This window comes from Salvelinus sp. IW2-2015, linkage group LG16 (genome assembly GCF_002910315.2).
Source record: "Salvelinus sp. IW2-2015 linkage group LG16, ASM291031v2, whole genome shotgun sequence".
NCBI classification, from domain to species: Eukaryota; Metazoa; Chordata; class Actinopteri; order Salmoniformes; family Salmonidae; genus Salvelinus; species Salvelinus sp. IW2-2015.
This window is the reverse complement of record NC_036856.1, coordinates 17374285-17401452: the sequence shown is the minus strand read 5'-3', so window position 1 is coordinate 17401452 and position 27168 is coordinate 17374285. Positions and strand designations below refer to the sequence as shown.

Genomic DNA, 27168 nt, shown 5'->3' with positions numbered 1-27168 from the left:
AAGAACATGGCACTAAACAAACATGCACACCATCCTACCCAGGGCCCCTGCCCAGGCTGCTCCCCGCCCCGCTCACCCAGCTCTCCCCCAGGGATGGAGAAGTCCTGGTTTAGAATGGTCCACTTCTGGATGCGCTGGGCGTTGGAGGTGGCTTTCTCGTTGACGCGGTTGATACCCTCCTGGATAGCGGCATGGATGACTGGGTCACGCCCACCGGCGATCTCTGAGACTCGCGTGGCATTGCTGCCCAGCTTTCGGCACAGCTCTACGGCCTCGGGCATCAGCTCATCTTCAGGAGCACCAGTGTCTCCGTTCACCTGGCACTGAGGGGTAAAGAGACAGATGTTTTATTTGGGAAGGAGTCCTGAAACAAAAGAACAGACATTTTCTTAGAAGGCTGTTTTGCTCATGAATAATTTCTCTTGTCAATGAATCCTATTATTAACTGACAATGATACCATAAAGACTTGCAGTTTGCTAAAATGTCCACCAGGTGGCAGTGGTTGGACAGAAGTTGTATAACTTACAATAAAGAAGAATTGTGAATAACCCACTGTGACCGTCTTGCCCCATCCTGTGATTACATGATAAGGAGCAGTGATGAGGAGTTTATACAGCACTGTGCAATCTCTAATGCAGGCTGCATCTGATTACACATGGTATTTCACAACTACTAGATCATCTTAAAGTGGCTGTAATAGATAGCCATGATACACAACATAACATCCCTGTTCTGAAGAAAATGTTTTGTCAGAACTTGAAATATGACCTTTGAGATAGGTCATATTGGCATGGGGATTTGGTTTCACACCGACACACAAACAATTCCAAATGGCTCATTCATCCCCTCTCGTCCCCCCTGTAACTATTCCCCAGGTCGTTGCTTTAAATGACAATATGTTCCTAGTCAACTTAACTGGTAAAATAAAACCAACAAACGGAGTACTGTAGCCAACGGTTCATACCTTAATGGTGAGCAGCATGGCGAGGAACTTCCTCTTGTCTCCAATGAGCATGGCGTTGCTAACCAGCGGCACGGCCTCCTTCACAGCATCCTCGATTGGCACTGGAGGGATGTTCTCTCCACCCGCTGTGATGATCAGCTCTGGACACACATTGAAACGCAAGTTTTATTTAGGATAGGTTCTCTCTATGTGGAGCCAGACAATAAAATAATATCTTCTGTCGACTGAGGCTTTTATAAAACATCAGTATATTCCGTTTAAAGCTGGGTTCTGATGACCGGGATAGGGTTGGGGGTATTTTAGATATGGGGTTATAGAGTGTGTAGAGAAGACTGTACCTTTGATGCGTCCAGTGATGAAGAGGAAGCCGTTGTCGTCGTGTTTTCCCAGGTCTCCAGAGTGCAGCCAGCCCTCAGCGTCCAGGGCGTCCTCGGTCTTGTCGGCCTGGTTTAGGTAGCCCATGAAGACATGGCGTCCCCAGAAGCAGATCTCCCCATTGCCCTCCTCGTCAGGATTGTTAATCTTAGTCTCACAACCAGGGATCAACTTCCCAACGCTGGGGAGACGAGACATAAATCACTAACTTTGCAGATCTTAAACACAAAGCGTATACAACAAAAATACTTTCTAAAAGCTGAGGTAATATGTCATTTCAGGCCTTGTGTGTTTAGGTGTATGTGGAGGGTTTAGTTACCTGGTGAGGCGGAATGCGTCGGGCAGAGAGATGGTGTGAGGTCCAGTGCTCTCACTCATTCCGTACAGCTCGTACACTGGGATGTCCAGGCTGAGGAAGAACTCCAGGGTGTCCTTGGTGATGGGGGCGGCGCCTGTGTAACACTTGGTGCAGCGGTCCAGACCCAGGGCCTTACGGACCTTCTTGAACACCAGCTTCTTGGCCAAGCGGTAGTTCATGGGCGTCCTCGCCATAGCTCCATTCCTGAGCAGGCAGAAGAGGAAGCAGGAGTTTAATACAACATCAGAACATGTCTCTCTTCGTACACCAGGCTATAGTTCACTACTGTACATACTGTGCTAGCATTATTATACTGTGCGTGGGCAAGACAACTACTGATCCTGTTCTGTCATCTTTGTGACAAATTAGTATTCGCCTTGAGGGAAATCGCTGCAAAGTCAGAACCACAGAGGTGGTGATACAGATCCGCCCCTCCCTACTAAATAGGCCCATGTATAACACATACTGGTTCATCTTGCTGAGGTTGGTCTGCAAACCCACTCCTTTGGCCCAGACTGCCACCTTTCTGCGCACGGTGGACGACTTGGCCCCGACGGACTTCATCTTCTCCTGCATCTTCTCCCAGACACGTGGTACGCCCATGAAGGCTGTGGGACGCACCTCTCTCATTGTGTTAACCAGGGAGCCCTGAGAACAGACAGGAAGGGAGCTCAGTCACAACATATACACACTAAAGGGGTTTGTAGGCACAAAGTATGTGTGACTGTGTGTGGAGTTTCACTGACACGATCATATTGAGAAAGACAGTTCAGCTCCTGAGAATCACAGAACTGTTCAAAAGAGTTTGCAATTGCAACGTGCAAAGCTGGCACTTTTGTGAAGAAAAGCCTTTTTACAGAGAGCAGAAACACTAACGATCTGATCAACGGGGAAACAAAGAGTTGTCTTATGTGAGGACAGGGTATAATTTTAACTTGTGAAAAAAGGCTTCTCAGTGAGATGGAAAAACTAGAAAAATGTCCTCTTGGGATTCTCATAAACGAGAATAGACCTCACCTTCAGTGCGTCTGGCTGGGCGAAGTATGTTGCCCCTCCGACCTTCATGGTGACCCAGATGTCCACCATCTGAGCAGCGATGTGGCTGAGGGGCAGGTAGCTGACCACCATCTCCTGAGACTTGGTGGCTTCTGCCAGCCGGACATAGCGGCCTACTGCGAACGCTGTCCATGTCAGCTGCAGAGAGAGAGACGGTCAGTACAATGCAGGTCATTAGCAGGTAAACTCAGACCAAAAGAGGAGTTTGAATAGATACGAGACTACATCTTGATAAGCAACCTTTAAAGGATATTATAAACTGTGTGGTAGAGCCTTGAATGCTGATTGGCTGACAGCTGTGGTATATCAGACCATATACCATGGGTATGACAACATTTTTACTGCTCTAATTACATTGGTAACCAGTTTATAATAGCAATAAGGCTCCTTGGGAGTTTGTGATATATGGCCAATATACCACGGCTAAGGGCTGTATCCAGGTACTCTGCGTTGCGTCGTGCTTAAGAACAGCCCTTAGCCGTGGTATATTGGCCATATATCACAAACCCCCGAGGAGCCTTATTGCTATTATAAACTGGTTACCAACGTAATTGGTAACCAGTTTATATATTATTGCTTAAGTATAGCACTCTGATATCTTTACACTGGCCGTGTGAAACCAAAGACTAGTGTTAGTGGTGGGTGTTTGTAGTCAGTGTCACTCACATTGTCGTGGCTGAGCATCACTCCTTTGGGCTGGCCTGTGGTACCTGAAGTGTAGATCAGTGTGCAGCACTGGTTGGGCTTCTGGATAGCGACGATATCATCCAGCTTTGTGTCGGGCTCATCACGGCCCAGCTCCATAAACTCAGTCCACTGTGCAGACAATACAAGGCAGACACATTCAGGATAGAGTGGGGGGGAAACGAACCTGCAGAAAACGTACTGTGTTATGAACACTTCTAAAAAGACAGAAGGCATGGATCTGTGTTCTATTGTTCAAATGAAATCTAAATAGTTGACACTCCATTCATACCGTGTAGAGGTTTGGTCTTTTCTCTTTAAGTGCATCTTTGTACTGGATAATGGCTTTCAAGTGTGGCAGCTTGTCTTGAACCTGGAGGAAAAACACTCATTTTAGATACCTGCGTCAGATTCCACAGTCGAGGAATACACTAAAACGTAAAAGGTATCCCTGGAGAATGAATAAATCAAATCACCTTACATCCTTGCCATCCTCTAGGCTTACCTGTAGGATCTTCTGCAGCTGCTTGTGATTCTCCACCACAATGATGTTGGCCTTGCAGTTCTCTGCTACATACTGGCAAGCATCTGGGGAGTTTGTGGTGTAGATGCCCACTGCAAACCCACTGGCAACACAAGAGAAAACAGTACAGCGAGTTGTTGCCTTTATGTTCCATCAAACTCAAAAAAGATTCCTTTCCTACAGACAGGTGTGGCAACTCTGCTAGGTAAGAATGTATTTCAGAAAGTTATGATCATCATGAAAGAAGAATGCAACAGGTGAGTCATTGATCCACCCAGAACAGTAAGTTATTGTAAGTCTGTATCTGATCTCTATGCCAATTACACATGACATATGTTCTCACATAACCAGTTCTGACAGTGGGAAACACTCCAAGCTCTAAATGAACTTCGATTTGTTTTGACATACTGTATTGAGTTTGGATTTCTGATCATGCTCTACAGAGTTTTGGGTTCTGATTATAGCTATTTGCTGATACAACTGAAAAGCAAAAACAGAGTAGTCATTGTGTTTGGCATACCTCAGCGATCTATCAAACTGTTTTAATGTGTGCAATAGGCTACATGCTGAATTCAAGGTCATACACTATGCTGCTCTGACAGGCTCATATGTCATATCTCATCATGTCTTTGGTTGTAGTCACATAAGATGCTTACACGATCTAGATGGGGCTACAGTATATCAGTGAGCAGGAAACCTTCTGCACATCACACATACTTACATGACGGGGCTAGTGTAAGTAACAGGGAGTGTGTCAGACCCCCCCGAAACAGGAGTAGAGGGACTCACCCAGCTAGAATGGCAGCAATGTCAGAAATGAACCACTCAGCAGAGTTGAAGCCCAGAATGCCAACCCCATGGTAGCGCTCCAAGCCAAGCTGTGGACAAACACACACATACAGCATGAGAATAGATGCACACACACATACATACATACATACATACATACATACATACATACATACATACGTGGACACCCCTTCAAATTAGTGGATTCGGCTATTTTCAGCCACACCCGTTGCTGACAGGTGTATAAAAACTCGAGTACACAGCCATGCAGTCTCCATAGACAAACATTGGCAGTAGAATGACCTTACTGAAGAGCTCAGTGACTTTCAACGTGGCACCGTCATAGGATGCCACCTTTCCAACACCGTGTCACATTTCTGCTCTGCTAGAGCTGCCCTGGTCAACTGTAAGAGCTGTTATTGTGAAGTGGAAACGTCTAGGAGCAACAACGGCTCAGCTGCGAAGTGGTAGGCCACACATACTCACCTCCAAGTGCTGAAGCGTGTAGTGCGTAAAAATAGCCTGTCCTCCGTTGCAACACTTACTACAGAGTTCCAAACTGCCTCTGGAAGCAACGTCAGCACAAGAACTGTTTGTCGAGATCTTCATGAAATGGGTTTCCATGGCCGAGCAGCCACACACAAGTCTAAGATCCCCATGTGCAATGCCAAGTGCTGTCTGGAGTAGTGTATAGCTCGCCTTCTACCTTCTCAGACTGTTAGCTAACGGTTGCGGCTAACAAAACAAATTAAATATGTTAGCTAATGTTAGCCAGCGTTTGCGAACCATCTCCCTTGTTGAATGCAACTCAGGGGTCAGCAATCTTTTTCATGTGGAGTGCCAATTTACCTTACCATTTCTACCGATCTGCGTGCCAGTTTAGATTTTCCTATTTTTAGATTTTTCATGGAACAGTTTCAAATAAATGCATTGCTGGAAGAAAATGTGTCTTCACCTACATTTTCGACCTCTCCCTGACCCAGTCTGTAATACCTACATATTTCAAGCTGACAACCATAGTCCCTGTGTCCAAGAACGCCAAGGTAACCTATCTAAATGACTATCCCCATAGCACGCACAACTGTAGCCATGAAATGCTTTGAAAGGCTGGTCATGGCTCACATCAACACCATCATCCCAGACACCTTGGACCCACTCCAAGTCGCATGCCGCCCCAACAGCTCCACAAATGACACAATCTCTATTGCACTCAACACTGCCCTTTCCCACTTGGACAAAAGGAACACCTACGTGAGAAGGCTATTCATTGACTACAGCTCAGTGTTCAACACCATAGTGTCCTAGAAGCTGATCACTACGCTAAGATCCCTGGGACTGAACATCTCCCTCTTCAACTGGATCCTGGACTTCCTGACCGGCCGCCCCCAGGTGGTGAGGCTAGGCAACAACATAGTGGCCCGTCAGGGGTGCGTGCTTAGTCCCTTCCTGTACTCCCTGTTCAACCACGACTGCGTAGGTGTGCACGACTCCAACACCATCATTAAGTTTGCAGACGACACGACAGTGGTAGGCCTGATCACCGACAACGAGACAGCCTATAGGGGAGGTCAGAGACCTGGCAGTGTGGTGCCAGGACAACACTTCTCCCTCAACGTCAGTAAGTCAAAAGGTGTCGATTGGGGACTACAGGAAACGGAGGGCCGAGCAGGCCCCCATTCACATCGACGGGGCTGTAGTGGAGCAGGTCAAGAGCTTCAAGTTCCTCGGTGTCCACATCACTAAGGCTCTATCATGGTTCAAACAAACCAACACTGTTGTAAAGAGGGCATGACAATGCCTCTTCTCCTCATGAGGCTGAAAAGAATTGGCATGGGCCCTCAGATCCTCAAAAATGTATACATCGGCACCATCGATAGCATCTTGGATGCGTAACCGCTTGGTATTGCAACTGCTTGGCATCTGACCGCAAGGCTCTAGAGGGTAGTGCAGACGGCCCAGTACGTCACTGGGGCTGAGCTCCGTGCCATCCAGGACCTCTGTACCAGGCAGTGTCAGATGAAGGCCCAAAAATGTTTCTGATTCCAGCCACCCAAGCCACAGACTGTTCTCTCTGCTACCACACAGCAAGCAGTACCAATGTACCATGTCTGGAACAAACAGGACCCTGAACATCTTCTACCCCCAAGCCATAAGACTTCTAAACAAAATAGCTAATCAACTGGCTACCCGGACTACCTGAATGGACCTGCTTTTGCACACACTCTGGACTCTACCCACACCAACAAACATACGCTGCTGCTACTGTTTATTATCTATCCTGTTGCCTAGTCACTTTATCCATACCTATATGTACAGTACATAGCTACCTCAATTACCTCGTACCCCTGCACATCGACTTGGTACTGGTACTCCCTGTATATAGCCATGTTATTTATTCACTGTGTATTTATGTCACTATTTGCATGAGATTTTTGTTTTTACCTCATCTTCATTGTTGGAAAAGGACCCGCAAGTAAACATTTCACTGTTAGTCTACACCTGTTGCTTCAAGCATTTGACAAATACATTTTGATTTGGAACGATTTTTCTAATACATTGAGGAACTATTGTCAATGGATGTAAAAACAGACTTTGTTTACTTGCCGTTTGAGGTTAAGAAAAAATTACTTTGAGAAGCTCCACAGCTCATTAGTGGTGGTGAGTTAAGACAAATCAGAAATACTAATCAGACTTCTCCAAATAGGCACATTTATACATTCGCGCGCAGGCCAGGTAGCCTAGACAAGGAGCCTCTGCGATGGATTAGTCCACTGAGATAGGTGCTAAATAAGACAGGTTTCTCGTGTGCCATGAAAAAAAAAATTTTTTTGCAACTGCTCGACTAAAGAAATTCACATTTTGCAATGGGGCTGAGAGAAAATGTGCAGTTTTAAAGCAAATTTCCTGCAATTATACACATTTTGCCATGGCTTATGCCATCTGAGTGACTCAAACATAATAAAAATCAATGGGCGCCCCATGCCATGAATTCTTTTTGAATTTTAGATTCTGGTGGTTATTAGTTCTCAAAAGATGATTCTATTTAAAATATATATACAGTGGGGAGAACAAGTATTTGATAACCTGCCGATTTTGCAGGTTTTCCTACTTACAAAGCATGTAGAGGTCTGTCATTTTTTATCATAGGTACACTTCAACTGTGAGAGACGGTATCTAAAACAAAAATCCAGAAAATCACATTGTATGATTTTTAAGTAATTAATTTGCATTTTATTGCACGACATAAGTATTTGATACATCAAAAAAGCAGAACTTAATATTTGGTACAGAAACCTGTGTTTGCAATTACAGAGATCATACGTTTCCTGTAGTTCTTGACCAGGTTTGCACACACTGCAGCAGGGATTTTGGCCCACTCCTCCATTACAACCTTCTCCAGATCCTTCAGGTTTCGGGGCTGTCGCTGGGGCAATTACGGACTTTCAGCCCTCCAGAAGATTTTCTATTGGGTTCAGTCTGGAGACTGGCTAGGCCACCCCAGGACCTCGAGATGCTTCTTACGGAGCCACTCCTTAGTTGCCCTGGCTGTTGTGTTTCGGGTCGTTGTCATTGCTGGAAGAACCCAGCCACGACCCATCTTCAATGCTCTTACTGACGGGAAGGAGGTTGTTGGCCAAGATCTCGGATAACATGGCCCCATCATCCTCCCCTCAATACGGTGCAGTCGGTCCTGTCCCCTTTGCAGAAAAGCATCCCAAAGAATGATGTTTCCACCTCCATGCTTCACGGTTGGGATGTGTTTCTTGGGTTGTACTCATCCTTCTTCCTCCAAACACGGCGAGTGAAGTTGAGACCAAAAAGCTCTATTTTGGTCTCAGACCACATGACCTTCTCCCATTCCTCCTCTGGGATCATCCAGTATGGTCATTGGCAACTTGACGGGCCTGGACATGCGCTGGCTTGAGAGGGGGACCTTGCATGCGCTGCAGGATTTTAATCCATAGTGTGTTACTAATGGTTTTCTTTGAGACTGTTGTCCCAGCCTTCTTTCAAGGTCATTGACCAGGTTCCTGCCGTGTAGTTTGGGCTGATCCTCACCTTCCTCATGATCATTGATGCCCCACGAGGTGAGATCTTGATGGAGCCCCAGACCGAGGGTGATTGACCGTCAATCTTGAACTCTTCCATTTTCTAATAATTGCGCCAACAGTTGTTGCCTTCTCACCAAGCTGCTTGCCTATTGTCCTGTAGCCCATCCGCCTTGTGCAGGTCTACAATTTTATCCCTATGTCCTTACACAGCTCTCTGGTCTTGGCTATTGTGGAGAGGTTGGAGTCTGTTTGATTGAGTGTGTGGACAGGTGTTTTTTATACAGGTAACGAGTTAACAGGTGCAGTTAATATCAGGTAATGAGTGGAGAACAGGAGGGCTTCTAAAGGAAAAACTAACAGGTCTGTGAGAGCTGGATTCTTACTGGTTGGTAGGTGATCAAATAAAATGCAAATGAATTACTTAAAAATCATACAATGTGATTTTCTGGATTTTTGTTAAAAAAGATTCCATCTCACAGTTGAAGTGTACCTATGATTTTTATTTTTTATTTTTTATTTCACCTTTATTTAACCAGGTAGGCTAGTTGAGAACAAGTTCTCATTTGCAACTGCGACCTGGCCAAGATAAAGCATAGCAGTGTGAACAGACAACAACACAGAGTTACACATGGAGTAAACATAATAAAAATTACAGACCTCTAACATGCTTTGTTAAGTAGGAAAACTGCAAAATCTGGCAGTGTATCCAACACTTGTTCTCCCACTGTATAATAACTCCATTATCTTTTCTACATACTGATATCTGGTTTCAGTCATTTAAGTTCAACACTGAAAACATTTGACCATCTCAAATATTTGTTGCACGATTTTAGCGCACCGCTGCTAAATTAATATAAGGGAAACACTGGATCTCTTGCATGTCCATCACACAAACTTGACGCTCTTAAAGAGATGTAAATTTCTATGAATGCATCTAAATAGAAATTAGTTATTTTTCAAGTAGTAGAAACCTAATATCCACAAATTACTTAAAAAAAATTTTTTTTTTTTTTTTTTTTAAACCTTTATTTAACTAGCAAGTCAGTTAAGAACAAAATTATTATTTCTTCCAATGACGGCCTAGGAACAGTGGGTTAACTGCCTTGTTCAGGGGCAGAATGACAGATTTTTACCTTGTCAGCTCGGGGATTCAATTTTGCAACCTTTCGGTTACTAGTCCAACGCTCTAACCACTAGGCTACCTGCCGTTTAGTATCAATATTCTAGCTTTTATAATAAACTCGTCTTAACAGGATTACATATTTGTTTCTAGGGAACAACACATGCTTCATAAGTAGCTAGAATTCTTATTGGCCCAATATAGGCTCTCTCAATCAATGTAAAAATATCTTCTGGTCCTAAGTTTAAGTACACAGTGCTTCTCTTTTGCTTTTGTTTGTCTTGATATTTGGTTTGAGGATACATTGTTGCCTTGCCAACAGAACTTTCTCTCATACTTAGTTTCTCTGTTGCGATGTCACACTTAAGGAACTGATGTCGATAAGCCATTCTTATGACTGGAGAACTGGAGACATGAGCACTAAGAAAGTGTTTAATAAAATACAATATTTCACAGTTCTCATCTGTATGTAACACTCGATAACTATACACATGTATTGTTATGGGTTTTCTGTTGCCACATTGTTCTGACATCCAATGTACAGTACAGCAGTCAAGTGTCAGCAGAGTTGGTCTATGTGTTTAGTCTCACCTTGAGGAAGCTTTTGGCAGCGGTGCGGCAGGCCTGGTAGTACTCCTGGTAGTTGATTGTCTTGGTCTGCTCTCCCTCCTTCCAGCCCAGGGCAGTGTAGCTGCCAAACCTCTCCACAGCAGTCTTAAACATCTGGTCTACGGTGAGTGGGGGCTCAGAGGCAAAGCCCGACTCCCCCATCCTCAGCTTCACCTCCCCGTCACCGCTCGATGTCCACAAGTCTGGCTTAGCCACCGCCAGGGACAGAGAGTCTGGCCGCTGGGCACTCACTGAGGGAGAGGAGAAAGAAGGGTTTAGTTTTTTAGCAAGGCAAGTCAGTTGAGAAGGTGAAGGAAAGGTGTGTTTGATTTGTGAGCTTTGCTTAGACTTAAAACTTTGTATAGCACCTCAGAAAATAGGAAAATTGAGGAGATAAATTGTGTGAGCTGATTTAAGGGCTCTCTTGCTCCATCCTGCCAGTTTGGTGATGGCAAATGGCATACATTGATTTGCCTGTCTGTAATTTGTCAGATGGAACCCGAACCCGTGAGGAAGTCAAACGAATCACTTTGAATGGCGTGCCTCCTGCTTACACCAGCACTCACAGAAATGAGCTTAGACACTCTTTAGGGACAGGATGGAGGCTGCTCTGACTTCTGGTCTTAAATCTCAGTTGCCGTTTGTACACTTGTCTTTCCTCTGTTGTCTGCATTGTTGGTGGAGAGCCAGAGGCAGTGGGTTTAGGTGACCCTGGCCTGGAACCCAGTCTCTACCAGTACACACACAGAGCCTGGTCCCGTATGAGATGCCAATCAGCACACAAAACGCCAGACACCACAAGGGAGCCCCTACAAAGCCCAGGCACACAGACCTCACAAGGAGAGGACTCACTAAAAGGGACTAACAAGACAGCAGGAACTATTATATTGGCCTATATGGATAGGGCTAAATTGTAATGTTTCTTACAGAAGAAATATAGAAAGCATATGCATAACCAAGGTAGCAATTAAAAAGGGAACAGTTTGGAGATTATGGGAAAATTCTTAGACTAAAAAGGTCAGGACAACAGTTCACCTGACAAGACTGAATAAAAACATTACACTGTTGATTTTATGTGCATTTCACATTTACTGTACTTTGCCTCATTTGTTGATTTGGAAATGTGAAAATACTCTGGATACATTCAGTAACAAAAATATTCCAGGAAAATGTGGGGTAGGTGATAGAGGGCCAACTGGTGTTTCCAGGGGTCCACAGCTCTCCAAAGTGTGCACAGTTCTTAAGGATTTTCAATGCTCCTTTATGACTAAAAGAGTCTTAAACTATAAAAGGTGCCTTTCTTTTGAGCTCTCCTAACTGTGCCGGCGAGGAACTAGAGCAAGCAAACATGTAGTTTTGCTTGGAACACAGCCCTGCATCCCTGCTTTACACAATTACTATTGTTTACGCAATCCAAAAACGGTCCATTTTAAATATCAAAATCAGGGTCAGGTGGGCATAATTTCCTCACAATACAACAAACATACTGTAGGCTCATTCTGTTTATGACTACCCAGGGTATAACGTCATGTCATCTTGTAACTATGCTGCACAAAAATAAAATGCAACAATTAAGATTTTACTGAGTTACAGTTCATATATGAAATCAGTCAATTGTAATAAATTAATTAGGCCCTAATCTATGGGTTTCACATGACTGGGCAGGGGTGCAGCCATGGATGGGAATGGGAGAACATAGGCCTATCTACTGGGAAGCCAGGCCCAACCACTGGGGAGCCAGGCCCAGCCAATCAGAATTAGTTTTTCCCCTCAAAAGGACTTTATTACAGACAGAAATACTCCTCAGTTTCATCAGCTGTCCGAGTGGCTGGTCTCAGATGGTCCCGCAGGTGAAGAAGCTGGATGTGGAGGTCCTGGGTTGGATTGGTCACACGTGGTCTGCGGTTGTGAGGCCGGTTGGACATAATGCCGAATTCTCTAAAACGACGTTGGAGGCGGTTTATGGTAGAGAAATTAACATTAAATGATCTGGCAACAGCTCTGGTGGACATTCCTGCAGTCAGCATGCCAATTGCACACTCCCTCAAAACGCGAGACATCTGTGGCATTGTGTTGTGTGACAAAACTGCACATTTTAGAGTGGCCTCTTGTGCCCAGCACAAGGTGCACCTGTGTAATGATCATGCTGTTTAATCAGCTTCTTGATATGCCACATCTGTCAGGTGGATGAATTATCTTGGCAAAGAAGAAAATGCTCACTGACAGGGATGTAAACAAATTTGGGCACAACATTTTATTGAAATAAGCTTTTTGTGATTTTGGAACATTTCTGGGATCTTTAATTTCAGCTCATGAAACATGGGACCAACACTTTACATGTTGTGTTTATATTTTTGTTCAGTGTAGATCAAACAGTGATCATGAACGTTGACACTATATTACATATATAGAGTATAATGACATGGAAATGTGAAGTGCACATTTGGACTTGCTTGTATGACATCAAAGCAGTATTTTTTTTATAATCCACAACATCTCATCTTTCAAAATACGTCAAGTCCTTGTAATTTATAGCATTTCCCTCACTGCCCCCCCCCCCCCCAAAACATTGCCAAATTATCAGGAGGGATGGGGGCAACGTCACACACAGTGCTCAAATTCAGAACGTCTGGCAGTCAAAACCCATACAGAGCTGTGAAGCGGAGATCCTGAGCTATGACGTCATATATAACATGTTACTGTACAGCCACTGCATTCCAATGTAGGCCCTTATCAATGACAAAATCTGCCATTTTCAACCTGTATACAGGTAGGAGTGTCAAGGGTTAATGGGGGCCATTAGCCAGAGACAAACAGAAGCTCTAACTCACCTAGTATTATTAGCAATCAGGTTTGAGTCTTATCAGCAATTTTTCAAATGCCACTGTGATAAGACTAGAACTATAGATAATCCCTGTCACTATTTTGAAGTGCGTGAAGGCTTTATTTAGATAAGGGGACCTACTCTCTCCCATGTTCTGTGTTGACTATGAAGCCTCTGAAAAGCACTATAAAACGAAAAGATCAACACTGAGTGAAGCGTGGGGTCATGTGACCTTGTGTTAGGCTGACCCCGTTTCCAAAGAGCGCTGTGTTTCTGTGTACTGTCAACAGGACTGAGCTGTGGGTGGAACCTTCTGGGAGTTCAGACAGGACTGTTTATGACCAAACACTTCTTTAATAGTCAACAGAAGCACATTGCCACAGTCATGCTGCCACTCTGCCAGGTCCTGAGGCTACAGTTACTGGACTTCAGGTGAATGGATGGATGGTGGAGGAGAATGCCCTACTGATTTGCAGTAACATAGGGTTTTACTGACCAACTGACACAAATCTCAACTGAAATGTGCTTTTAATGAAATTTGTGAATACCTTCATTTAGGATGGCATAGCCCTATTTCATCTAATTTGGGGTTTTATATATGCCAGTATACAGCTTATAAAAAGGGTTGTCATACCGAGTGTGTGTGGAATGTTGAAGACTGAATGTTCTTGACTTGAGTCGGAGACAGGAACCGGAGGAGACAGGGTAGGGAAGTTGGCACGTACTGGCACCAAGGGTGGACTTCACTTCCCTTAGGCCCATTCCCTCAAAGTTCAAAATGGGGACAATTAAATTTGGTCTACCTCAAAATGAATGCACTGGTATAACTTCTGTAACCAAGTGCTAACCTCAAGAGTGTGTGTGAAACACTATGTTTGTGTACGCTCTAACTGTTGTAACCCTGTTTCCTAAATGTATTTGTGTCCCATGTAAATGCTGTCCTTGTGGTGTTTGCCAAGTAAATGTGTGAGTGTGTGGGTCAGCTCACCTGTCTGTGTGTGTGTGGGCCATTCAGTGGGGATGTCTGTGGGATTGTTGGTGAGCTCAGTGTTGGCCCCAGTCTCTGCTTCCCTCTCACCGGCTGACTCCTCCTCTGATGACTCACTGAGGGGAAAAACGTTATAAACAATGTTAAGTAGATTCCCAGTCCTGTCGTGGTGAACTCTGCTGCCACATCTAAGATGGATGGAGGAAACCTTTCAGTGTGTCAGAGAATCTGTCTTGCAAACTGACTCTAAACCTGTTTACAATGCTGATTTGACAAAATGTAAGGACTGTTTCTCATCTTTGAGTGATATAAGTAGGTCAAATATCTCTTTGAGCTGTCATTTAAAGAGATAAACTATAAATACACAAAAGTATGTGGACACCCCTTCAAAATTGATGAATTCGGCAATTTGAGCCGACTGGGAGCCAGGCCTAATCGCCCAACCTCACTAATGCTCGTGGCTGACTGGAAGTAAGTCCCCGCAGCAATGTTCCAACATCCAGTAGAAAGCCTTCCTAGAAGACCATCTCCATATTAATGCTAATGATTTTGGAATGAGATGTTCGATGAACATCCTTTTAGTCATGTAGTGTTCTTCGGGCTTTTGGCAATGAGGCCCTTCATCTACTTCCTCAGAGTCAGATGAACTAGTGGATACCATTTTTACGTCTCATATTTCAGTATGAAGACAGATTCTGGGGAAGTACATAAAGGTCCTCATTGCCAAAATCCCAAAGTATCCCTTTAATGTGGGATTATTATTAAGACCGTGAAAGGTTGCAGGTCATCGTTATTCCTGTGTGACGAGAGCCTTTYGATCAACAGTCCAAACATGAATCACGCCATCAGACCAGAGACAATGGTTTCAGGTCAGGTACGTACTTGGCTGTGGAATCCATAGTGACTTCATCCAGTGAGGCAATGCTGTCCCCGGTGCCACAGGACGACTGCAAGTTGCTGTCATCCCTGGGGGGGTCCATCACCACGGCTGTGGACATGGCAGCGGGCTCGCACACAATCACTGGGGGGGGGGATAGAGATAGGGGACAGGGTAAGAAACAGCATATGACTCATTCACACAACATGACACATGCAAACTTCGGGGCTGAGTTTCCCCAGCAGTAAGTGATGGGAGGTTTAAATCAGGCTTTGAGAGTGACAAATGGGACACAAATGGCACTAGTCCTTCCTTACAGTAGCACCTGCTTCTTGGCCACACAGTGGAACTGCCAGTAGCATGTGACTGCCAAACAGCTCACAAGACTCCCACCACTGTGCTGCCAGTGCTGTCACAGGGTCATGCTCTGGACTCAAAAAGGTACATAGATCCAAGAGCTCCTGTAGACTGAACTGTGTTTTTGTCCCCATAAACCACTGTTTTTGAACAATGAGGCATCCTTTTAAGAAACTTCTTTCAGCCAAAATAAATGAACCATGTTTATTCAGTGTGGTCCTTTCCCAAATCAGAGGAAGCCTAAATTAATATTTGGGCCTTATCGTGTTATGAAACCCCCCTTTCAGAGATATAAAGCCATGTGGACACATGACAACAGGCGGGACAGCAGAGGTTGCATAAGACGGACTAATTTGGTTGGGTGGTTCATCTCATCCTCTGGTTATTGAAATTCAATGGGTCCATCTGTGTGAAAGACACACAGACCCAACCAGAGCCCAGTTCGGCCCCTGTTGATGATCTGCTTGTTCCATTGTGGGCAGTTACCCAACATGGCACATGAAACACGTCAGCGCCCTAGAACAATAACCATGACCGCCCCACCAGCACGTAACTCCAGCCCACTCTCCACCCCCTTGTTGGAAAGCCAATACCGGCCTGGCTTCTGTTTATCTAGGCCTGGCTCGGTGCATTGAAAACACATACCAGTGGCCCTTTCGGCCTATTGTGGAATGGACTATCATAGTTCACCAGCTGAGGACAATTGAGCAGGGGCGGCAGGAAAGAAAAGACCATGGAGGTCAGAGCAGGAACACAAATATTCCCCTGAGCCAGGGCCAGGGCGCAGCCAGCCCTCATTAAAACCCTGTCAATATTATAACCTAGTGTTTTGAAACGGCTATAAACCCTCAAACTGAAAACCAATGTGTCTGATTCATGGTTCGTTCAAGGGCCGTAGCTCAGCAGATCGATAGATTCTACCTCCCTCAGAGGCACTGCTGTTAACCTTGAGACTTCACCTCATCAGTACACATTCCTGCAGAGCCTGTGAGCTCACCGCTTACACCACAAACCCCCTGCAACAGCTACCATTTTACTCTCTTCCTCCTTCCTCCAGTAACAGAGCGGCTGCAGATTCCCCATGCTCACACACTTGGACAGCTGTGGCCAGGGTTCACGCTGCATGGCTGTAATGTATTCTAGTGTGGGAGTTGTATTGTGAGTGGACCCTGGGGGTTGGGGCCGACATGCCTGCATTGGGGGTGGGTGCTATAGACTAAGCCTATAGCTCAGAAAAGGCTCGCTTTCACGCTCAAACTATGTACCTTAATGAGAGAAGAAAGGAGATTCTTGATATTTCTGAATGCTGCCTTAAGGCTGATCCTCAGGGGTCTCTCTCTCTCATGACTGAATAAGTCTCAGGGAGAAGCCCTATAGGACTGATTTATGTTTGGATGTGATGAGAGCTATCGTCACATGCCAAACCAATGACCAAGTTCTGTTCTCATCCCCTCCAGCTATGACGACCAAGGCTGTATGTATTTACCTTCACAATGTGCTCACCAATACAAGTCAGAACAGGGAGAAAAAAAATCTAAATCAAGGTACTTCCTTGTTGTATGATAGAAAGCCATTTCCTTCTCTCCTGTTGATTGAGCCCGGGAATGGATGGTCACCGTCTGACCCCTAGTCCCCAGAGGAGCCGTTCATTGTAATGCCTAAATGAGGTTGTACACCCCTGCCAGGGAGATTCCCAGTGAGCATTAAGGGGATCGGCTCAAATGGATTTAGCATTGCGCAGAGTTTCATCACGTTAGCAACTGACCGCTGCGTTGCACACAATTAAGAGAGGATTAGGTCACAAACAGTATGTCTAGTCCACATAACTGCCACAATGTCCATTCAAAAAACGAATTGCAAGTATAGACGATTTGGCTGATTATGAGTAGAAGCTTTTCTTGCACACTGCTCTAATAGCAACATTAAACACATTTTTAGAAACCAGCATTAACTACAACCTAAACAAATCCTGCCCAAAACTGTGCATCTCCAAAACCAAGCAGGGGTTTCCCTCTCCCCACACCCAGCATTTAAATACCCCAACTGTAGAGAATTTTAGATGCAAAGAAAGCACTTGCTACATTAAATCTCTTTCTGTCCCTGTACTTGTCTCTATCCCAGATGGCCATCTCACCCATCTGCCTGGAGTTGTTTCCAAGGCTGCTAACCCACTGGGGTGAATCAAGTTCCCATCCATCCAACCAGCAGCTGTTTCTGGCCCCAACAATGCAGTTAAAACTGGGACTTCTTTGCCTTGCCCAACCCTGTCTGAGCAGCTGTACATGGAGGGCAGGATGCTCCACCCCAGCCAGCCGGCACATATCTGCTGTCGACATGGGCTAATGAGGTGGATGAGTACCAAATAAACAGCCTTCAGAGCTGTGGTACATGAGCTGTTCTTAATTCAATAACTTAACTTCAATGTAAGAACTAAACCAAATTCAAACGTTGAACACAGAGAGGGACTCAAATGTAGTTTTAAAATGTATTTTAAGTAAGGTACACAGAAACCACCAGTCACATCCTAATGAAAATGCCACGATGCCAGAGAAATGCCTTCCCACAAGCCAAAGTCGGAGGATTATGGATATAAAGATGTATTATATGTAACAATCAATGTAAGCTTTCAGATCTAGGTTACCCAAGTGAAAGGGAAAACGCCCTCATCAAAGTCTGAATGTATATCTAATTCAATGCATAAGAACTTACAGTGCATCCTTGGAAGCAAACTCTTTAGATTCCTTGTTTCAGTTCTGGTTGCCGGTTCTCTGGACTGCTGAAGCACTCTATTCAGTCAGCTGCTAGACTCAAAATATGCTGGCCTCTCCGCCTCCGTCTACTCTGTGTAACACATCATTAATTTTCAAAAGCCTGCTTTGTCCCTCCTCCGAAACCCCACCCTTTCCTGCAGACATCCTTACACACTTCCGCCACTAAGATGACAACACTACAGCCCTTCTCATTGGCTGAAACGGCTCACACCACAAGACTCGTCCCCCATATATGGTCACTTCAGCTAAATGAATGCAAGAGGGAGGGGAATGGGTGGAATGGAATACTCTTTCCCCCTTCTCTTGGATGATGCGATGAGTCCCCCACCCAACCCCCTCACACACACACACTTCACTTCCGCAACATACACAACCACACAAAGCAGATATGCTGCTGGGGTTACTACAGGACAAGGAAGGGGCGGTTCCTCAGGCCAGTTTGTTATAGCTACTGCATAAAGCAGCTGTGCTAGCTGGGCTTTTATGACTGTTCCAGAGATAAACATGCCAACATTGTCAGGCAGACATCTTTATCCTACTGACCTATATACTGTAGGCTACATCAAATAAACATCCAGAACTATTGGATCATATTGTCTTCTATCACTTCCATTAATTTATTCCTAGTTATGATATACAGTGCATTATGATATACAGTGCATTCAGAAAGTATTCAGACCCCTTGACTTTGTCACGTTACAGCCTTTGTCACGTTACAGCCTTAATCTATTTTTTTTATTTTTTAAATCCCCCCTCAATACCCCATAATGACAAAGCAAAAACTGCTTTTTAGAAATTTTTGCAAATGTATTACAAATAAACAAAAATATTACATTTACATAAGTATTCAGACCCTTTACTTAGTACTTTGTTGAAGCACCTTTGGCAGAGATAACATTCTTGAGTCTCCTTGGGTATGAAACTACAAGCTTGGCACACCTGTATTTGGAGAGTTTCTCCCATTCTTCTCTGCAGATCCTATCAAGCTCGGTCAGGTTGGATGGAGGAGCGTCAATGCACAGCTATTTTTCAGGTTTTTCCAGTGATGTTAGATCGGGTTAATGTCCGGGCTCTGGTTGGGCCACTGAAGGACATTCAGAGACTTGTCCCAAAGCCACTCCTGCGTTGTCTTGGCTGTGTGCGTCGGGTCATTGTTCTGTTAGAAGGTGTACTTTGCCCCAGTCTGAGGTCCTGAGCGCTCGAGCAGGCATTAAGGATCTCTCGGTACTTTGCGCCGTTCAACTTTCCCTTGAACCTGACTAGTCTCCGCCGCTGAAAAACATCCCCACATCATGATGCTGCCACCACCATGCTTCACCATAGGGATGGTATTKGCCAAGTGTTGAGCAGTGCCTGGTTTCCTCCAGATGTGATGCTTTGCATTCAGGCCAGAGTTCAATCTTGGTTTCATCAGACCAGAGAATCTTGTTTCTCATGGTTTGAGAGTCTTTAGGTGCCTTTTGGCAAACTCCAAGCTGGCCGTCAGGTTCCTTTTACCGAGGAGTGGCTTCCGTCTCGCCACTACCATAAAGGCCTGATTGGTGGAGTGCTGCAGATATGGTTGTTCTTCTGGAAGATTCTCCCATCTCCACAGAGAAACTCTAGAGCTCTGTCAAAGTGACCATCGGGTGCTTGGTCACCTCCCTGACCAAGGCCCTTCTTCCCAGATTGCTCAGTTTGGCCGGGCGGCCAGCTCGAACATCTCTGGAGACCTGAAAACAGCTGTGCAGCGACGCTCCCCATCCAACCTGACAGAGCTTGAGAGCATCTGCGGAGAAGAATGGGAGAAACTCCCCAAATACAGGCGTGCCAAGCTTGAAGCTTCATACCCAAGAAGATGCGAGGCTGTAATCGCTGCCAAGATGCTTCAATAAAGTACTGAGTAAAAGGTTTGAATACTTATGTGATACCAGTTTATTTTGTATAACTTAGCAAAAATGACTAAAAAAAACTGTTTTTGCTTTGTCATTATAGGGTATTGTGTGTAGATTGATGGGGGATAAAAACAATTTTAGAGTAAGGCTGTAACGTGACAAAGTCAAGGGGTCTGAATACTTTCCGAATGCACTGTATATGAGGGTATGTATAGACATTGTGGATAGAATATGTAATATATCTGAAGAATACGTGGATAGAATAGTATATGTACAGCAATAGTTGAATAGGATGGCTTTGACTGACTAGAATACAGTATATACACACACACATATGAAATGGGTAAAACAGTATGTAAACATTATTAAAATGACCAGTGTTCCAGATCTATGTACTAGGGTAGCAGCCTCTAAGGTGCATGGATTAGTAACTGGGTGGTAGCCGGCTAGTGACGGTGACAGTTCAGGGCACTGGGTGGAGGCAGGTGGGTGATGGCTATTTAATAATCTGATGGCCTTGAGATTGAAAAACAGCTTTTCTCTCGATCCCAGTGTTAATGCACCTGTACTGACCTTGCTTTCTGGATGATAGCAGGGTGAACAGGATGTGGCTTGGGTGGCTGAGGTCTTTGATGATCTTCTTGGCCTTGCTGTAACACTGGGTGCTGTAGATGGCCTGAAGGGCAGGCAGTGTGTTCCAGGTGATGTGTTGGGCTGACCGCACCACCCTCTGGAGAGCCCTGCGGTTGCGGACGGTGCAGTTGTCGTACCAGGCGGTGATACAGCCCGATAGGATGCTCTCAATAGTGCATCTGTAAAAGTTTGTGAGGGTTTTAGGGGCCAATACGAATTTCTTCAGCCTCCTGAGGTTGAAGAGGTGCTGTTGTGCCTTTTTCACTACACTGTCTGTGTGGACCATTTCAGATTGTCAGTGATGTGTACGCCAAGGAACTTGAAGCTTTTCACCTTCACTGCGGCCCCATAGATGCGGGCGTGCTCCCTCTACTGCATCCTGAAGTCCATGTTCAGCTCCTTCGTTTGGTTGACATTGAGGGAGAGGTTATTTTCCTGGCACCACTCCGCCAGGGCCCTCACCTCCCCCTCGTCGTTGTTGGGAATCAGGCCTACCACTGTTGTGAGTTAGAGGCGTGCGTGACCACACAGTCATGGGTGAACAGGGAGTACAGGAGGGGGCGGAGCACACGCCCTTGTGGGGCCCCCGTCAGGAAGTCCAGGACCCAGTTGCACAAGTTGGGGTTCAGACCCAGGGCCGTGAACTTAAGGATGAGCTTGGAGGGTACTGTGGTGTTGAAGGCTGAGCTGTAGTCAATGAACAGCATTCTCACATAGGTATTCCTCTAGGCCAGATGGGATAGGACAGTGTGCAGTGCAATGGCGATTGAATCATCCGTGGATCTGTTGGGGCGGTAAACGAATTGCAGTGGGTCTAGGGTATTGGGTAAGGTGATATGATCCTTAAGCCTCTCAAAGCACTTCATGATGACAGAAGTGAGTGCTGTGGTGCAATAGTCATTTAGTTCAGTTACCTTTGCTTTCTTTGGTACAGGAACAATGGTGGACATCTTGAAGCAAATGGGGACAGCAGACCAGAATACAGAGAGATTGAATATGTCCATAAACACTCCAGCCAGCTGGTCTGCGCATGCTCAGAGGACGCAGCTAGGGATGCCGTCTGGGCTGGCAGCCTTGTGAAGGTTAACAAGCTAAAATGTTTTACTCAAGTCGGCCACGGAGAACGAGGGCTCACAGTCCTCGTTCAGCGGCTTGTGTTGGCGGCACGGTGTTATCCTCAAACCCGGCGAAGAAGTTGTTTAGCTTGTCCGGGAGCAAGACGGTGTCAGTAACGTGGATTGTTTTCCCTTTACAATCCGTGACTGTCTGGAGTCCCTGCCACATAATTATTGTGTCTGACCCATTGAATTGTCGCTGTCTGTGCTGATGTTTTGCCTGTCTGATTGCCTTATGGAGGGCATAACTGGACTGCTTGTAGTCGACCATATTCCCAGTCACCTTGCCATGGTTAAATGCGGTGGTTCACGCATTCAGTTGAGTGAATGCTGCCATTTACAATTTATTTTAGTTTGGATAGGTTTTAATCATCACAGTGGGAACATCCCCTATACACTTCCTGATGAACTCAGTCACTGTGTCAATGTATACATCAATGTTATTAGCAGAGGCAACCCGGAACATGTCCTAGTCTGCGTGATCAAAACAGTCTTGATGCATGGATTCCGATTAGTCAGACCAACGTTGAATAGACCTTGGCACGGGTACTTCCTGTTTGAGTTTCTGCCTATGGAAGGGAGGAGCAAAGATCTGATTTGCTGATGGGAGGGCCTCAAGGCCATCCCGGAAGGGAGAGTAACAATGGTCAAGAGTTTTTGAAGCGAGAGTACTGCAGGCGATGAGTTGATAAAACTTTGGCAGCGTTTTCCACTAGTCCAAATTAAAGTCCCCATCTACAATAAATGCAGCCTTAGTATATGCGGTTTCCGGTTTGCACACAGTCCTTGAGTCGTAGTGGTATCGGCTTGAGGGGGAATATACACAGCTGTGACAAAAAAAAATAACATTCTCTAGTGATGTAATATGGTTGGAATTTGATAGAGGTATTCTAGGTCGGGTGAACAAAAGGACTTGAGTTCCTGTACGTTACCACGATGTACCGAGAACCCAGCTGGCTGTATCAACGGGGACAGTATATCCGGAGAGAGCCATGATTCCGTGAAACAGAGTATGTCTCTCTGGAAGGAGATCCACGCTTTGAGCTCATCTACTTTATCGCCCAAGGACTGAACAATAGCGAGTAATATACTTGGAAGTGGTGGATGGTGTGCACGCCACCTGAGTCAGGCTAAAAGTCCACTCCGGATACCTCTTCTCCCCAGGCAGCATTTTGGAGGAGCCTCTGGTATAAGTTCTATTGCCTTGAAGGGTACGATCAAAGAATCCAATTCAGAAAAGTTGTATTCCTTGTCGAAATGGTGGTGAGAGACTGCCTCTCTGATATCCAAAAGTTATTTCTGGCTGTATGTAATAATGCTAAGAATGTTCTGGGCTAATAGCGTGAGAAATAAAAATATATATATAAATACTGCAAAGTTGCTTAGGAGCGAGAAACAAGGCGGCCATGTCTATCTGCGCCATCTTTATATGAAGTTGATCAACTTTTAAAACAGCATTACTTCCCCATGTTTCCTCTAACTACAGTGTATGATTTTGAAGCTCTGAGTCTGTACTTTTATCCAATTTTCCCACCACTGGTGGGAAAATGCGCATATTTTCTTTATGTAGATTTTAGAATGTTTGCATAAAAATCGATCGCCAATTGGATGGAAACCTAGCTACTTATAACATCAAAACAGTCTCCTCTATGAACAAATATACACACAACCAACACTGCTTTATTCAATAGCCTACTGCAGGGCATTTTTTTAATGTTTTATTGTTGGACATAAGACTGTCAAAATACCAGCAAATCAGCTCCAAGCGATTTTAATTTTGGAAATCTGTTCCAAAGTATTCCCACGCATAGAGAGATGTGATCGTAAACAAATGTAAGCAAGGTTTGAAATGATTATGTTTTAGCCTGTTTGGGCTTCTTGCGGTCAATTTGCAGTCAACCAATTATTTGTAATTACACTGAACAAAAATATAAAATGCAACATGTAAAGTGTTGGTCTTGTTTCATGAGCTGAAATAAAATATTGCAGAAATGTTCCATATGCACAAAAAGCTTATTTCTCTCATATTTTGTGCACATCCCTGTTAGTGAGCATTTCTTCTTTGCCAAGATAATCCATCCACCTGACAGGTGTGGCATATCATGATGATTAAACAGAATGCTCATTACACAGGTGCACCGTGTCTGGGTACAATAAAAGGCCACTAAAATGTGCAGTTTCTTCACACACTTCTCTGCCCAATTTCCTTTCAAACTGGATGACCAAGATAAGGAAAGTAAAACTACTAGTGATACACCGATATGAAATTTTGGGCCGATATCCGATATTTTCCTTGCCAAAAAACCCAATACTAAAAATGTTTGCGGCCTTTTTTTCATTTAATTTTTTAAAATATTGGTATCGTTTTTTTGGCAAGGAAAATATTTGATATCGGTCAAAAATTTGATATTGGTACATTTCTAGTTTCTACTGGTCATTGTTTTCAGGCTGGTTGTATTGGTGCTAGCTAGGTACCAAGCTAAAGCTAGCTAGCTAGCCCAGAAGTTGAGGTCAAACAAATATCGCTTTATTACCAACGCGGAATTGTAAACACATCGTTTGTGGCCGGTGTATGCAGACTTTTGGGCAGCTTTGACAGTGCTACTGATAGTAGTGGTGGCGCTTGGCTTGCACGTGCAAATTCAGAACACAAAACATTCTATAGTAGAACTGTGGTATTTGATGTGTCAAATTTAAAGCTTATTTAATGTGTCAAATAGTGTTATTTGACGTGTATCTTTTTTGACACACAAAGACCCAAACGGTGTTCCATAGTATGTCGTGAAACTAATAGCAGTGACGCTATTACTGTGTAACTCAGGTAGGGCAACATCTGAAAAATAGCGCACTTGGTAGTGTGTACCGGTGCTCGACCAGTCGCGAAAGCCAACATCACCCACGACAGAGAACGGTTGATTGTCAAGGGAAATTAAATTCCATTATCTTGGAGTTAATGGATTTCGCCTTTGCGTTGTCTCACTCTTTCAAATGACTGTTCAACTTGTTGACTGCTCGATCCACACAACAGACATTGTGGGCTAGGTTAGGAATGCTGTGTTGCACGTGTAGCGCAACATTTTACATGGCGTCATTATGTCATGTACCTACATTATATAGGTATGCAGGTCAGCTTTGACTTCGGTTTTGCACATCAGCGTTAAACTAGATGCAAAAATGCAAATGCATAGAGGGTGAGTGCTGATCCCATAGCTAATGATACCAAGGCTGAGAAAGAACTTCCCAACTGGGCAACCCTGTTTGCTGAGAACTTGAAAGTCATGGCAAATGGAGAGATTTGTTTTGCATTATCACATAGAACCTAGCAAGGTGACAGCTTGATGTATTCAACCTACTTTGAGGGATTAACAATGACTCACAGGAAAATGAAGATGCCCATTAATAAAAGAGACCAGATGTATAGCATGATCCTCACAGGAAAATTATGATGCCCATTAATAAAAGAAGAGACCAGATGTATAGCAAGATCGCTTCAGCCAATTGCTCTAAGAGAAGCAAACCCACCGCACTATCACATGATCTCTGGTGAGCCATCTCCCCATAAAAGGCGAGGCCGTGTTGCTGCTGCAGCCAGCGAGGTTATTGGAGTTCATTGACATCTCCTTCGTCATATTCACGGTACAGGGAATCGAGGCTCATTGCGTGTACTGTACAGCAAGTGGAAATAAAATGTTGAGTAACGTTAGACCTGTAAATGTATTTAGCTGGTTGACTGCACATTGACTAACTAGCTAACTATGTTTTCCTATAAATGGGGACTATAGGAAACCTGACATCACCACACGCCTACAAGTATTCGGATTAATAGAAAGGTGTCTTTATTTAGAGAATGTATGATCTTACATGGCATGATGATCAAATAGAGGTAAAAGGTCGGCAGAGGTGGTCATTATTTTCATCGAGGGAAAAAAACATGTCCAATAAAATACATTTAGAAAATAGGTCAAGCTTAACACGTTTTTATCAAACGAGTGACACGAGCATCCACTCGCTGAAGGTGCACCGGCTGACAGTTACCGGTCGGCGCGTGCAAAGATAAATAGCTAGGAGAATGGCTAATTGTAAGGCTAACCAAATTGGTTCAAAGTACAAGTGTCACAGTTTCAGTTAAGATATTCCATTTAAATTAAGAGCAAAATTGTTAACTATAAGTAGCTCTCTGTATTTACCGGTAAACTACCTTAGCTACACAACAATATGACAGCCATTGCATGGCATGTAGTTTGTAGCGAATGAAGAATAGCACACGTTATCGTTAGGCCAACATGTTTAAGTTTATTAATGTCAATTAAAGTAATGTTGGAGCTTACCGTCAATGCAAAACAAGGCAACTTTTTCCTGCTGGAAATTTCAGTGCTGCAAACTTTAGCGCCGAAGTTGTTTAAGAGTTCATAAGGGAAATGAAGTCAGGTTACTTGGCCTATCCTGCAGGTGTGCACGCCAGCTACTGAGAAGCAGAACGAACGGCTCTTTTTGGTTAACGTCTTTTAAACCAAATCACATCTGTGAAAGAACCGTTCATTTGGCACCCTGATTTATTACTACTGCTTTTTGACCTTCAGACAACGATTATCTGCACTGAAGACAATTAAAACATTATCTGAAGATTGTAATGCACTACAGGAACAATAGATAGTGAGGAGAGAATTTTTCTGGTCCACACACATTGTTGCAGTGCATTCATTTTTTCCCTTTCATGTTTTTTTGCAGGCCATCTAATAATTTGGTATGGTAAAAATGTATTTGAACTAACATGCCACGATCTGAAATTACATTTGTAGGCTTCATTTGAGAGATTTCCAATTGTTTCATGGTCTTAGGTATTTTTAAGAGCCAATGAACGAAGAGCTGTTTGGGAGCCAAATGAGCCGGCTCACTGAACAGATTCGGAAATACCCATCACTACTGAGAAGGACACGTTCACACTGAGTATACCAAACATTAGGAACACCTTCCCCTTTTTGCCCTCAGAACAGCATGGACTCTACAAGGTGTCGAAAGCGTTCCATGTTTTTATTTTATTTATCCTGTTCATTTAAGTCAGTTAAGAACAAATACTTATTTACAATGACTGCCTACCCCGTCCAAACCCTAACCCGGACAACGCTGGGCCAATTGTGCGCCGCCCTATGGGACTCTCAATCACGGCCGGTTGTGATACAGCCTGGAATCGAACCAGG

The 27168-nt window shown here is 44.4% G+C and overlaps 1 protein-coding gene across 4 annotated transcripts in view; it reads right to left on the bottom strand.

Moving 5' to 3' along the window:
• The window catches only part of acsbg2 (acyl-CoA synthetase bubblegum family member 2), a 28450-nt gene extending 2009 nt beyond the window's left edge, over nt 1-26441 (bottom strand). Inside the window, exons 1-14 of one of the 4 annotated variants that reach the window (XM_024003645.2) lie at nt 26299-26441; nt 15226-15364; nt 14344-14459; nt 10514-10782; nt 4751-4839; nt 3944-4064; nt 3731-3811; nt 3421-3570; nt 2716-2892; nt 2165-2346; nt 1660-1902; nt 1304-1521; nt 966-1105; nt 77-323 (exon numbers count right to left, since the gene is read on the bottom strand). In XM_024003645.2, the coding sequence (XP_023859413.1) occupies nt 77-323; nt 966-1105; nt 1304-1521; nt 1660-1902; nt 2165-2346; nt 2716-2892; nt 3421-3570; nt 3731-3811; nt 3944-4064; nt 4751-4839; nt 10514-10782; nt 14344-14459; nt 15226-15341 (2149 nt within the window). In that variant the 5' untranslated portion in view covers nt 15342-15364; nt 26299-26441. Of the gene's footprint in view, nt 1-76; nt 324-965; nt 1106-1303; nt 1522-1659; nt 1903-2164; nt 2347-2715; nt 2893-3420; nt 3626-3730; nt 3812-3943; nt 4065-4750; nt 4840-10513; nt 10783-13989; nt 14121-14343; nt 14460-15225; nt 15365-18286; nt 18433-26298 lie in introns of those variants that run through there. The other 3 variants (XM_024003643.1, XM_070447558.1, XM_024003646.2) reach the window with 3 other exon arrangements.
• Nucleotides 26442-27168: the final 727 nt, after the last annotated feature.